Here is a 15,917-nt window from a genome sequence, read left to right as displayed (position 1 = left end):
GTATGTAAATGTAGACACATTTTCACTGGTTATGTTAGAGAGTTATGAAATGCTATAGCAAAACTCTCAGTGTGGCCTTAACAAAGGTTAGTGATTCTTTTAAAATCTACTCAGTCTTCAACTAAACCCAAGTTGGCTTGCTATAATGCATATTTTCTTGACCTAGTTTGCTTTTCTGATGTTACACAAAATAAGTTTAACTTATTCTATTCTATAATAATAATACCTTCAAATTGATACAGAGCTGCCCTGTGTATCTTCCTGTGTATATTAAATATGTCCAGGTCTTTCAAACAATCCTCACAGGACATGGTTTTCAAAACTCTTACCTGCTGCTAAGCCTACCTCTGAATATTCTGCAGTTTATCAATATCTTTCTAAAGCAATTCCTGGAATAGGATTCTATACTCAAAATGTCATCAGATAAAAAGTTTATAATGGGGATAAAAGAAGGAATATGTTCTAGTATATCTCTATTTTAAATAATCTGATAACAGTTTTAGATGGCCTTGGCCTGCATGAGTATTTTCATATTGAGATATGAGGAAGATAAGCATCCATGATATAGACTATTTTCTTTAAAATAGAGGAAATCAAGAAGTACAGTGGGTAAAGCAATGACAACACAACCAGGATGCTCCCACCAGAGTCCCGACTTTGCCATGTATTAGCTGAGTGATCCTGGACAAGTTTATTAAGTTCTCTGGTCTTCCATTTTCTCATCAACAAAAAGAGAAATAAGGGGAGTGGGAGGATTAAATGAACTCTAGATAGGGAAAAGGGGAAAAGGGAAGGGGGGAAGGGAGGGGACACAGGGGTAGGAAAGATGGTACAAGGTGATGGTCATTATTACCCTAAATACACGTATGCAGACACGAAGGATGTGACTCTACTTTGTGTACAACCAAAGATATGAAAAACTGTGCTGTAATTTTGTAATATGAATTATAATGCATTCTTTTGTCATATATAACAAATTAAAATTTTAAAAAAAGATTAAAAAAGAGAAATAATAGCATATGTAAGGTCCTAGGTTCAATCCCCTTCCACACACACATACACACACACACACACACACACACACACACACACACAAAATAACAGAAGAAATAACAGAATGAACATCTAAGGGTTATTTGAGAACTATAAAAGTTAATGAATACAAATAACTAACAAGTGGCCACACATACTTAAGTATTCAATAAATGCTAGTTATCATTATTCTTTTTTTTAGTTGTAGTTGGACATTTATTTATTTGTTTTTATGTGGTGCTGAGAATCAAACCCAGTGCCTCACACGTGCTAGACAAGCACTTTACCAATGAGCCACAACCCCAGTCCCTAGTTATCATTATTCTTATTGTTCAGAATTACATTAATACTTTATCGATGTGAGAAAAAGTTTACCCAGTACTTACTTTAAAGCCAAAAGTACTGATAAGCTTTATAAACCTATCAAAATGAAATGAATCTGATATAACTTTCCTGTGTACATGTATGAATATATCACAGTAAATCTCACCATTGTGTATATCAATCCATAGAAATTAATTTAAAAAATAACTATGGGTAAATGGCAGAAAGATCAGTAGAGGGAAAGCAGCAGGGTGATGGGGAGGGAAGGGCAAGGAGAAGTACTAGAGACTGAATTAGAATAAGATATATTCCATGCTTCTATAATTATGACAAAATGGATTCTACCTTCATGTGTAATTAAAAAGAGTCTCATCAGTGCTGTAGTTCTCTTTCCCCTCATGTTGTCTTGCTCACTAACTCTACATCACCTCTGCATGATTTTCTCATCTTGAATTCCATTTCTAACTTCCTTCTATAAAGGCCATCTTCACCTCCTTACTTCCTTCTACAAATCTCAATGCTTTACAAAAGGGGCAATAAAATTCACATTCACAAGAATGATTAAGTAGTCTTAGGTTATATTGGCTAAGACATGACATATTATCTTCTGATTAGGAAATTTGGAGTATGTGTCATTTTATATTTACTCTATACACTTTAGTCAAAGGTTAAATGATAATACAATACCACTTATCAAAAGAACATTTCTCCATATTAGTCTTTATATTAAAAAGAAAAGTAGTTTTTGATGATATATGTAAGATCAAATTAGGATAGATTTATTTATTATCACATGCTGATATTCAGTTTGCAGACATAAAACAAATATTTACCACTGTGAATTCTTAAGTGCTCTTTTAGGTGATGTTTGTATTTAAAAGCTTTTCCACATTCAGTGCACTTGAATTTACGATTACCCCCAGACTGCGTCACATGTCTCTGTAAGAGAAAATTGGTATTTTATTTGTAAAGCAAAAAAACTTAAGACATAAAGACTATCCAATGTGTTTAAAGTAATATTTTGAGTGAGTCTGATGACTGTTTTGATTCTTAAAGCTCTCAAATTGCAGTCACAAAAATATAACATTTGAAATTATTACCCAAAAGGATGGTGACAGTGGGAACAGAGTTCTGACACACAGAAAAATGTAGATTAATTTAAAGTATTAGAGCCATACTTAACTAAGCAATATAGTATTGAACAAAAATAAAGTAATATGTACTTTACTAGGAACTAGAGATTATCTTGTCTATATTCTAATTTACAGATAATCAAGTCCACGAATATTTAAGAATCTATCTAAAGCACAGTTACTCAACAGAAGAAAAAGGTACCAAAGAGAAGAAAACCCTGGGCTTTCACCAGAATTATATCCTCTCTTTTTTATGTTTGATATTTCCAAAATGTATTTTAATCTGATGGTTTTTAAAAAATATGTCCATTTTTTCAGCCACATGTGATTATGATAGATTATGATAGCTTTCCTCTTGGTTTCTCAAATTTTCATTTGAGTGTATTTCATTTCAGATATATTCAGTCAGGTACCTTTCAATTCATCTTATGAGAGCACAGTTCTCTACAGACTTGCATCAACAGCTGCTTCTTTGATACTATCAACTGTAAGGTACTAGGCAGATGAAACCTGATTTACACCAAACTCTTATTAATTTCCCTCCAAAAAATTATCTCCGTCTCTAGCGTCTCCTACTTTTGTGAACAGCAACCTCATTCAGTTATTGCTTAGTCTTGATCTTTGGAATTATCTTTGATTACTCTTCCCCTTAATACCCTGAACCAATCCTTGTAAGCCATCTGAATGTAAATTGAATCCAACATCCTTCACTATGTCATGTCTGCCACACAACCTCCATCTTGGATTATATCAAAACACTAAATATTTCCCCTGCTTCCATTCTTCTCTCTCTTGATCTGTCTCCATCCAATAATCAGTGGTTCCTTAAAAATTAAAAAAATCCAATATCCTTCAAAAGTTTTCCTATCACAATTTAGAATAAAATTAAATCTTTATCTTACCCTGTATAACAGCTTATATCATCTGGCCCCCAGTACTTCTCTGGTTTCACCTATCTTTCTCTCCTTTATTCACACTTATCTCCTTGCTGTTTCTTAGACATGGCAGGCAGTTTAAATTAATATTAAGTTGATCATTGATACATGGTGGCTATAAGGAGCTTGTTAAAAAAGGATAATCAGTCATTGGCTTTAATCCTAAAAACAGAGTCAAGAATTTAAATGTAACTTAAGAGTTACAAAATACTCTTTGTGTATGCTTCTGTAAAATGGGACACAGTGATACAGAATCAGAACAATCATATGAAAACTGAGTCTTCAGGATAAAAACTATAAACTTTATATTCTTAGAGGAGTTATAGTATCTCACTATAGGAAAAAATGAGTCATTTTCCGAGGATTAATAGTCACTGGTTCAAAGAAAATTAATCTTTAAAATTTATCTTCTCTAACTGGTCATGTAGTTTATTTAACCACTATTTTCCTACACTCAACATTTTAGTAGAATTCAACCATAACCTCGGAGGAGTTCTAGTTATGATATAAGCAAAACAAGGTAAGATCTTACCTGGAAATGAAAACTACAATTATCACTTTCATTTTTATAAGGTTTCATACAAGACAGTGTCTAGTACATCCTTTTCACTTTTAAATATATGAAAATCCTTGCCTTTCACTGAGGGTTGAGTTCCTCAAATTTGGAAAGTTAGTGAACTCTTGGCCATTGCACTTACTTGATCTCTTCCTGACTTATGTGATGTCATGTGACGCTCAAGTTGGGTTCTGTATGCAAAGGTATAACTGCACAGGGAGCAACTAAAATTATCTTCATTCTTCTCATGGCGATATTTAATGTGTTCTTTCAGAGAGGTAAAGCGTTTATAGCCTCTATCACAATACGGGCAGGTGAGTAATTGGGAAAATGCATCTGGTGTTCCTGTAAAAGAAATGACATATTTTAAATTTAAAACATTCAAAAAATATTACTAAAGATAATACTGAGTACATATGCTGTGTACCACATATTGTGATAACCATTTCATATTTAGTCCTTAAAACAATACAAAAATGCTATCTCTATTTTATAAAGGAAAAAATGTGAAGCTAAGAAAAGTTCAATAACTTAAAAGCATGGCTTTTAAGAAAAGTAGTGACAGTCAGGATTCAAGTATAGGCTAACTCTCAAGTCCCTTATCTTTTTAAACTAAACCACAATTCTCTTCTTTTGGTATGGTTAACTGGATAAGGAACTAAAGTAAAATTAGGATGTGGGTCAAACTTATACATGTATACATGTTACATTTACTGCATTCTACAACAATATCTTTCTTTTAGTAACAAATGTATATCATTTATTTGAGGTTCACTCTTTTGAATTTGAAAATAACATTATAAAATTATTGTCACATAAGAATAAGCAGCACACAATTAGACTATGTTTCCATGACTCCCTTGCAGCTAGATGTGGCCACCTGGCTAAATTCAGACTAAAAAGAAAGAGGATGGGAGGGGCAAGAGTGATGGGGGACAAATACGGGCCTGGTTCATAAAGACTTGCTATGCATGATCCTTTCTCTATTCAAATATAGTGACAAATTTTTGGTGTAGTTTTACTGGTATGCATATACACATATCTTGCAGAAATAAAAATATTCTGGATGAAATAGAGTTTATCTTCTAGGCCTAACAATTCTAAAGTATAATACTTAATTGATAATAAAACTACTTGTAGTTTTGTATATTTTATTTTCTTCAAAAAATCAGCCTATAAGTGACACATTATTGCAAATATCATCTTCACTTTTTTCATTTTGAATTCCTTTGGAAAAAAACAGACAACCAAAGGCAATCACCAAATTCTTCACAAATATATTCTTTTATTGGAGTTCAAATGCATATAAATTAAATGTCTTGCTAAAAGACCGGCCTACAAATCACCTGAACTCTAAGTAGCTAGGCAAATATTTTGAAATTTGTATTGAATGTATAAATAAAATTAAATAACCAAAGCTCCAGAGTTTATGATGGTATCTTTTGTTATCAGCTAGCAAGGCAACATGAACCAGAGCTTTCTGCTGGACATGATTCTAACATGGACACCTTCTTTGGAGAGGAAATCATGTTGTATGTTCCAGTATGAATTTCCTATTTGTACAGGCCAGTGGGAGCCAACATTCAGGACCTTATCCTTGCTAGAATGTCCAGTCCAACTTGTTGATTTTAGGTGGTTATAATGGCAAAAGTCATAGTCTGTCACTATGGGTGATTTGTTATTGGCACTTTAATATCATGTAATTCATTTTCCTACTCCAGTGTCATAGATCTACTCTCATTATGTTCTATTTCCTTCTTGGACATGATTAATCCTTACAATTCTATAAACAAAATAATAATAATATGGTAAAATGACAGGCTGTTCATGATAGTTTAACAGCAAGTTCTTATTTTTATAAATCAATATGATATATGAATTCATTCTTTTAGGTACTAGTATAAAACAATAAAAAGTAAATCTGAGTATTTGGTACAATGAACATAGACTAAGCAGGTTTAAACGATAAATGAAAGTATTTGTCTCTATTTTTGAAAAATATCAAAAATTTTGTTTTTCAAAAATCACTTTTTAGTAATGAACATTTGTTATAAAAGAAGAAATGATAATTTTTAGAATTCCTATGATAAGCTTAAAGAAGTAATTCAATGATACTAAAAAATTAAACCAATCTATATATAAATGTTTTCTGAACTGTCTATCATTTCTTTAAGTATCTATGTCAATGAATATTTCTATTTTTTAAAAAGCAAAAATTTTTAATTTTTAAATCCTAAATTTCCTTTGGTAGATGTCCTAACACTTCTGACTGGTAGTACTTCTTGATATAAAACCTCTGAAACATCCCTTGTATTTGTTCCCCATTGATTCAGAATTTAGAATTACTCAACTTTCTAAAGAAAGTCCTGCCTATTTATAATTTGTGAGAAAAGAGTACAGGGGACATGTTGAATCTACTAAAAATTAAAAAAAATTAAGATTCTATCCATTTCAGAGAGAAACTTCTGTAAGAAACTTCTGTTTTGGCTCTGCTTTTTAGAGTTAATTCCTGATTTAAAAATATATAGTTGACTTTTTGACTTGGAATATATGTTTTTATACCACAGTTCTCAATTTTATCTAAAATCTTCAAATTTATTATTTGAATACGAAGCTAAATGTATACACTCAACTGGAAAACCTGAATAAAGAAAGCCAGATGTAGAATATTAATCTTTACAAGTTCTTAAATATTGCAAATACCTTCCGGGTCTTGGTATAGATCTTGTATAAAATTTCTTATAGGAACATTTTAATGCTATTTTCATCTTTTTTTACACTTAGAAGGGTAGAATGACAGCCTATTTTTTCTCAGGAATGCAGAACACATTTTTAAACTGTGTTTTCCCAATTTTTAATGCACTAAGTGTTCATATCAGAGCACACTAAAGTATATACAAAAAAACTACTATCTCCAAATTAGTATGTTTTGAACCACATGACTATTTCACTTGCTAAAAGAATAGTGGAAAACAACTGAAGGGCAATAATAATCATCCTAGTTCTCATTTCTGCTGCCCGCTGCGATTTGAGTAAGTGGAAATTCATGTCCAGGAACCATTCTAATCATTTCACATGCAGGAGCATCAATACTACACACATGAACAGCCAATAATTTAACATTGTACTGTTATAAAGAACAATGTCCCATTAATATTCCTATTCCGTATAGGCACTTGAAATAATTTGGTTCTCAAAAGTATTCTCCATAGTAGATTCGGTTTCCACAGCACAGTAACAGAAAAAAATAATCCTTTAAAGAGAAAGAAAAACAAGTGTTAAATTCCAATTACCATTTTCATCATGACCACTGGCTTCTGGTGTGCCCTGCCTCTGGTCCTCTTCAGGTGCCTCAGGATAAATGACAGCAGTGTCTTGTTGTTGCAGGAACTCTTCAACATTAGGATCATGGTTTTGCTCATTTTCTGCATCTGAGTCGCAGTCATCATCTTTTACTAAAGGAAATGCATTCTTAAGCAATTTTATCACCAAGTTGTGAAGTTTTTTTTAAAATAGAAATTGTTTGAGAATACAATCATTCCTGAGATTAAGTATTTACTGAAAACTAAAAATGAATTCTACTATTTTTTTGTAATTTATTAAAAAATACTTTTGCTTTATGCATTTCAAGTGTCAAAATATCTCAAAATTCTCACACTATTCCTTTTAAGCTTTAGAGCTACACTTCTAATAAACTAATTTATTAATTTTATTAATTTTACTAATTAACAAAACATAGATAAGGTAATATAGTTAACTGAATTCTTTATTTCTCATTTAATGATAAAGCAAGGAAAAAAGAAGACCTTAGTTCTCAAAAATCACCTCTTAGCAACCTATTATAATAGTTATACTTCAAATCTGAATCATTCCAATATAAATCACTCTTTCAGTTCAGCTATGCAATTTCCTAGAAAATAGCTTTAGTATTAATCTTTAGCTAGAAATACTTCTAATAAGAGTCATAGGTATCAAATCAATAAAAATTGCTTTTTACCTCCTCCAGCAGTCCTATTCAAACAAGCCTATTCTTTCTCTATTTCTGCTTAAATAAATATTAAGCCATGGGATTAAGGTATGGCAATTTTTTTTCTTGAGTGTAAAAGCTTTAAGTTCCCGTTGAGAACTTAGCTTAGAGTGCTGCCTACTTTTTAAAACAGTATTGGTGTACTACAGTTTTCCTCCATTTCCTCCACTGGCTCTAGGTGAGATTGTCTACTCCACACTGGTGATAACTATAATGGGTTAGCATGAATCTCAAGTGTCTCATGGCTGACTTCTTTATAGACTTTGGACTAAACTGTTAGTTCGTAGCAGACTGAAACTGGGCCAAATTAAAATGGTGATACATGGACATCTTTTGTTTGACAGTAACTAAAACAATTCTTGCTAAATCTCTTAAACAGTAGCATAAGTGAACTCCTCATGATGACTTCTATTTAAAACCTGAGAATCAATGATATAGTTATAATAATGATTCACAAATATTTTCACCATTATAATACAGCCAATAGGCTATTAATTAGTCACCAAACTCGGTTTAATGGAGCCAAAAATAAATGAAGATTTTTTTCTGGGGTTGGGGGGACTGGGGATTGAACTCAGGGGCACTTAACTACTGAGCCACATCCCTACTTTGTATCTTATTTAGAGACAGGGTCTCAATTAGTTGCTTAGGGCCTCACTTTTGCTGAATCTGTCTTTGAACTTGAGATCCTCCTGCCTCAGCCTTCCAAGCTGCTGGGATTACAGGCATGTGCCTCCTCGCAAGTGGAGACTTTTTTAAGAGTTAAGCTGATACAGTTGATTTTGAGGAAATCAATTCCTAGATCCTCAACTTCCATGTATACTCTTATCCTGAAGGTTCTCTGCCTGCCCTCCCTTTTCTACAGTATTCTTTACTCTCGTGTTCTTAAGAAAAGAGAGAGAGAGAGAGAGAGAGAGAGAGACAGACAGACAGACATATTATTCTCTCCATTCATTACATTAATAGGATACATTGCCTTACAGTATAAAAATCTCTATGGTGCCAAAGACAAAAGTTCAAAATAATGATTGGGGAAACCTTCATTACTGATTAATTAAAACAATATAAAACCACTATAGTCTTCCACTCTTTCCTGTTTACACGTGTTTCTTTTTTTATATTCTAGATAGGACTTTATACCTCTGATATAAAGAGGCTGGTATACGGGTTTTTATTAGGTGCAAAGCATGGCAATGGAATTAGGAGCTGTTTAACCCTGATTGGGAAGCTGTTATCAACTATGTAATAGTATAGAGGAAATAACCACAGGGGTTGTACTCCTAAGTATTACTAAATTGTTCACTCTTCTTAAGAGACTGACAGGAACAAAGTGATGACATTCTCAAACATCATTCCTGTGATCTGTTGTTAGCTGGGAGAAAAAGTATTTTTGAATAGCCAAAGTAGTACATGTCAGAGGCAGAGTGTTTTCAATGCAATTTCAATTTTTTCCAAATTAGATAAAAGGTCAGAATGAAATTTATATTTTATGTGATTCCTCATAGATGCCATACAGTTAGACTTAAGACTTAAAGCTATTCTTATCAAACTGTTACACATTTTTTTTCAATTTAGCAATCTACATCTTATAAAATGTTAATATTTTCAACATCCTTTTAACAAACAAAAATTACATATATAATAGCTCTTAGGTTAATGAGTTTATAAATAGCACAGATTTTTCAGAATTATGTGTCTGTATTTTATAAATGAATTTTATTTCTTCAGTAAGTTACATATAAGCTTACCTGTATATTGACATGTTCTAAATGTGTGCATTTGAAGAGACATAAGATTTTTATGACTGATAAAAATTAGATTAGATTATACCATCTTAATCTTAACTTTATTATAGAATGACATTTTATAAGATGTATTTATTTACACTTTACTTATTCTTTTATTATTTATAATTTATATTCCTCAACCATTTCTTTATTGAAGAATTGGAAAAATTATAACCTCCTTTGTTTTTTTTTCTTATCATTTGACGACTGGCATGACAGTGAGAATTGGTTTTTCTAGTTAGGTTAGGTGAAAATTTCCCAGAAATTGGGTAAGCTAAGGTATTGATCAAAAGATAGTTATGATTACATGTCTTCAGATAGAATTTAAAAAATTATTTCAGCAAAAATTTACTGAAGTTAACCATATCTCAGTGTCCCAGTGGGGGGGAAAAGTGCTCTCACTGAGAAAGATAAGTAAAGCAAGGTCCCAAAAAAGTAAAATTTCAAGTAATTTGATAAACAAGTATTGACAGAGCCTATCTGTTATATGTCCCAGAACATAAAAGATTCTAATGACTGGGAAACAAATCTCTTTGCAAATTAGGTGAGAGTTAGAAAAGTTAGACAGCTTTTCTAAGATCATGTAGGAAAAAAAATATTACCATCAGAACACATGCTTTAATATTAGATGTATGACATCAAATTCTGGAGTCTTTCCATTAAACAACACTGTCTCTATGAATCTGCATTACCAAGCCCAATTTCAATGGAAACCAGAAATTCTGCAGTTTTACCTAAGAAATTTAAAGTTTTGGCAGAGCACATCATGAAAAGGTCAATTACAAAGCAAATTTACTGGTCTTTAAGATTGATAAACCTAAGTATTTAAAGATTAGGAAGATGAGCAAATACACAGAGATACATAATAATAATAAAATAAGTAAAAATTCAAGAGCTAATCATCAAAGTATAGGATTACAGAACTATATTCACCTGCGAAAATATAAAATTATAGAGTATAATTACAAATTAGAGAAAGAGAATGTTTAACATAAATATAAATTATTTTTCTCTCTCTCCTCCTCCCTCCCTCCCTCTCTCCCCAGGTACAATTTTTATTCTCAGTAACCTGCCATCTTTACCCTCTGTTTTTAAAACTTTATAAAACTGTTAACTATAGGAAAAACAACAACAACAAAAAATGGATGCTTGGAAGAAGCAAACATGTTTTTGGTGAATATTTCACTCTTAAGTTGAATCAACAATTCTCTTAATTTCATCAACAGTGAAAGTAAGCAAGCTATACAAAAGATCTGACAAAGTTCTGAACTAGTTAGTGATAGTGACATACATACAATGTTTTTGTCAGCATGTTATTCATTAGTAGTCAAGGAAGTAACAAAGCAAAGGCAAAATATAATGTTAAAGTTCAACTGCTCTAAAGTCTCAAAAGTTCAATTTTCATCCCTTGTTCTTTAAAGCCACACTTATTGGAACTTTATTAAATATTTTCTTGCTCCTAAATCTTCCCCATGTTCCAGGGAAATAGGCAACAGGGATCAACTTCTTGTGGGTGGGGGAAGCCTGACACTTCAGCAGCAAGTAGTTAATACAAGGTCACTCTGTCTTCCAGATGTGGATTTCTTTTTTATTTTTTAGGAAATTTATGTATTACTCAGTACTTCAACCTGAAAGAATTCATATTTATAGTGAAGAGAAAATTGCAAGATAAAATACTGTAAACTTGGAAGTATAAATCTTTTTTGACAGAATTTTGTTTAGAAGGGCAAATGGTCTTCTGTAACTCTAGTAATATAGAATTTACAAGTCATCAAAGTTGAACATGAGGTAAAAGAGTACTAAACAGCATTGTTTTATGTTCATTAAACATTACTGTTTTACTAATAAACATCCAGTTTTAATATTTTATATAATCTGCAAGTTAGCATGACAAATATTTAATAGCAAGCATACCTGAATACATTATTCATGCAAGCTAATAAAACTATGTTAAAGGAAGAATATAAAATCTTGGGCTGTACAGATACCATAAATCATAATACTCCATTATTAATTAATTTGGAATTCATCTTTAATAATAACAAAGGTTCTTTGTTTTATGGAACTGACAATTTGGAATTCATCTTTAATAATAACAAAGATTTATTTTTTTTATGGAACTGACAAATATGGGAGTGATGATGTTTATATTATAGATGAAAATCTATTTTTGACACTTAGTAATCATAAACCACACTTCCTAGTGAAGACAATTTATAAGGCTCTATGGAATAGTCCTAAAATGTACTACAAAGTTAAAAAATAAAACAACTATAATTGTTAAACCACGAAGAGAAGGAAAAGAGAAAATTTAATTAAAATTATGTGATAAAAATATCTATGCCTGAAAGACATCCACAGGCTGTAGGTGAAAGATAGAAAAAGATATATTATACAAATGGAGACTGAAAGCAAGCAGGAATAGCTACTCTCATAACCGGCAAAGTAAACTTCAAGCCAAAATAAGTCTGGAGACAAAGAAATTAGCTTCATACTGGTAAAAAAAAAAACTATCAAACAACAAGATACAATGGTTATAAATATTTATACCCCAAATTCTGGTGTTCTTACTTAAATAAAACAAATACTAATTGATACAAAGACTCAGGAGGAACTGTCTCCAAAAGAGATAATATTTTAGGACATAAATACAAAAAAATAAAGGTAGATAATTCCTTGAATTTTATTGGATCATAATAGAATAAAATTAGACATTAATACAAAAATATAAAATAGAAACCATTTAAACACATAAAGATTGAATAATACACTTCTGAATGAGAACTGGATCATAGAAAATGGGAGAAATAAAAAAAATTCTTAGAAACAAATGAGAAAAGAAATAGAACATTTCAAAATCTCTGGGACAGTCTGAAGGTAGTTCTTGAGGAAAGTTTACTGCATTGAGTACCCACTTGGAAAAAGATAAACAAAAACAAAAACAAAAAAACCTCCAGAAAGATGCCAAATAAATAGCTAATGTTACATCTCAAGGCCCCATAAAACCAAGAGCAAACTCATTCTAAAACCAGTAGAAGACAGGAAACAATTATGATCAGAGCCAAAAGTAATAAAATTCAGAATAAAAAATTTAAAAATAAAGGATAATGCAACAATGAACTGATTCTTTGAAAAGATAAACAAGATTGATAAACCTTTAGTCAAACTAACCAAGAAATAAAAGACCCAAATCAACAAAATTAGAAATGATAGATACTTCTGAAATCCAGAGAATTATTAAGTATTATTTTGAAAATTTATATTCCAACAAATTAGAAACCTGGAAGACTTTGACAAATATCCAGAAACATATGACTTACACAAATTGAAGGAAGAGGATATTAAAAACCAGAACAGACTGATATAACATAATGAGACTGAAGCAGTAATGAAAAGCCTTCCAACAAAGTAAAGTCCAAGACCAGATGGATTCTCAGTTGAGCTCTAACAGGCCTACAAAGATCTAATGCTAATTCTCCTAAAACTATTCCATAATATTGAAAGGGAGGGAAAACTCCCAAATTCATCCCATGCAACCAGTATCATCCTGAAATCAAAACCAAAGAAAGACACATCAAGGAAAGAAAACTACAGACCATTATCTCTGAATAGACACAAAAATATTTAACAAATATTAGCAACTCACATTTAAAAATATATTAAGAAGAATGTACACTACGATCGAGTTGGTTTCACCCCAGGGATGAAAGGTTGGTTCAACATATGCAAATCAATATACATAATTCATCATATAAATAGAATGCACAAAAATCACATGATCATCTCAACAGATACAAAATCCAGCACTCATTCATTATAAAAACACTGAATAAACTAGGGATAATGGAACTTAATATCATAAAGGCTATATATGACAAAAGCAAAGCCAACAACATAATGAATGAAGAAAAACTCAAAAGCGTTTCTTCCAAAATCAGGAACAAGACAAAAATATCCACTCTCATCACTTCTATTCAATATAATTTTAAAACTGTAGCCAAAGCAATCAGGCAAGAGAAGGAAATTAAAAGGGTATAAACAGGAAAAGATGTAGTCATACTATAAGTTTGCCAATGACATGATCCTATATTTAGAAGACTAGAAAAACTCCACTGGAAAATTTTTAGAGCTGATCAACAAATTCAGCAAAGTAGTGGGATATAAGATCAACACAAAAAAATCAATAGCTTTCCTAAACTCCAATAAGGAATCTGCTAAGAAAGAAACCACAAAAACAATTTCATTTAGAATAATCTCAAAATACACTTGGGAATAAATCTAACCAAGGAGGTGGAAGACCTCTATAATGGAAACTACCAAACATGAAGAAAGAAACTGAAGAATACCTCAGAAGATGGAAAAATGTCCATGTTCCTGAGTAGGCAGAATTAATATTGTCAAAATGGCCATCTTATTAAAAGCAATATACAGATGCAATGTGATTCCATCAGAATGCCAATGACATTCTTCATGGAACTAGAAAAATGTTTTAATCTAGAAGAATTAAAAAAAAACAGAATAGCCAAAGTAAGACTGAACAATAAGAGTGATGCAGGTAGCATTACAAAACCAGATCTCTAATTATACTACAGAGCTACAGTAACAAAAAAATGCATGATACTAGCATAAAAATTTATATAAAAACCCATGGTATAGAAAAGAAGACACAAAGACAAATCTGCATAGATAGAAATCTGATCCTTGACAAAGGTACCAAAAACACACAGGAAAAAAATATGGCCTTTTAAATAAATGGTACTGGGATAACTGGATATTCATATGTAGAAGAATGAAACTTGATCCATATCTTTCACCCTACACAAAAAATCAACTCAAATTGGATGAAAGACCTAAGTGTTAGACCAGAAACCCTGCAACTGCTGAAGGAAAACAGGGTCAAACTCCAACATATTGGTTTAGGCACTGATTTCCTTATTGACTCCTAAAGCTCCAGAAATAAATGAAGAATCGATAAGTGTAATGACTTTAAATTAAAAAGCTTCTGCACAACAAAAGAAACAATTAAGATCATGAAGAGAGGGCCTAAAACTGAGGGGAAAATAATTTTAACTCTTCTAACAGGAGATTAATATCCCAAATATACAGAGAACTCAAAGAATTTACCATCAAAAACCAATAACTCAATCAATAAATGGATAAATGAACTAAACAGATATTTCTCAAAAGAAGAATTGCAAATGGCAAACAAATATATGAAAACAGAAATAAGGAGAATGCAAATCAAAACTACACAGAGATTTCATTTCAGTCCAGTTAGAATGGCAATCATCAAGAATATAAATAAATGCTCATGAAGGTATAAGAAAAAAAGATACACTCATGCATTGTTGGTGGGACTGCCAATTAGTAGTACCACTCTGGAAAGCAGTACAGAGATTCCTCAAAAGCCTAGGAATGGAACTACCATATGATCTAGCTATCCCACTTCTTTGTATTTATCCAAAAGAACAAAATTAGCATACTGTAGTGATAAATGCATACCAATGTTTACAGCAGCACAATTCACAATAGCCAAGTTAAGAAAATGGTCTAAGTGTTCTGTTCCTCAACAAACAGATTTTAAAAATGCAGTATATTTACACAATGAAATTTTAATCAGCCATAAAGAAGAATGAAATTATGTCATATGCTGATAAACAGATGGAATTGGAGAACATAATGCTAAGTGAAATAAGCTTAACTCAAAGTGAAGGGCTGAATGTTTTCTCTCATTTGCAAAAGCTAGAGAGAAGAAATTTTAAAAAGGGGTTTCTCATGAAAATATGAGGGAGAATAGCACAGAAGAGAAAGGAATTCAGGGGGAGGGAGAAACCATGGGAAAAGAGAGGAACTGCAGAATGCAATTGACCAAATTATGCTATGTGTATGTATGAATATATCAAAATGAATCAACTTATATGTATAACTATAATGCACCAATTAAAAAAATAAATTAACAGAAGGAAGAAGCATAGAGTACAGGAAGAGGATCAAGTGGAGGGAGAAGGGAAGGAAAGGAGGTAGTATTGGAGACATAAAAGGAGCAAATTATGTTATATGCATTTATGAGTATGTCAAAATGAACCCGATAATATCTATAATTATAATGCACTAATATAAGAA

General features: G+C 31.6%; 1 protein-coding gene across 3 annotated transcripts in view; it reads right to left on the bottom strand.

Moving 5' to 3' along the window:
• ZEB1 (zinc finger E-box binding homeobox 1) overlaps positions 1–15,917 on the bottom strand; it is a 167,967-nt gene that overhangs the window by 12,440 nt on the left and 139,610 nt on the right. For all 3 annotated transcript variants that reach the window (XM_081297384.1, XM_081297385.1, XM_081297386.1), the window contains 3 exons: positions 7,274–7,435; positions 4,123–4,325; positions 2,190–2,295 (listed from right to left, as the gene is read on the bottom strand). In XM_081297384.1, coding sequence (XP_081153510.1) covers positions 2,190–2,295; positions 4,123–4,325; positions 7,274–7,435 — 471 coding nt within the window. The remainder of the gene's footprint in view (positions 1–2,189; positions 2,296–4,122; positions 4,326–7,273; positions 7,436–15,917) is intronic.

The sequence above is a fragment of the Spermophilus citellus genome (assembly GCF_964194105.1).
Source record: "Spermophilus citellus genome assembly, chromosome: 6".
Classification (NCBI taxonomy): domain Eukaryota; kingdom Metazoa; phylum Chordata; class Mammalia; order Rodentia; family Sciuridae; genus Spermophilus; species Spermophilus citellus.
Note: the sequence above shows the minus strand (reverse complement) of the source record. Positions and strands in the feature narration are given on the sequence as shown.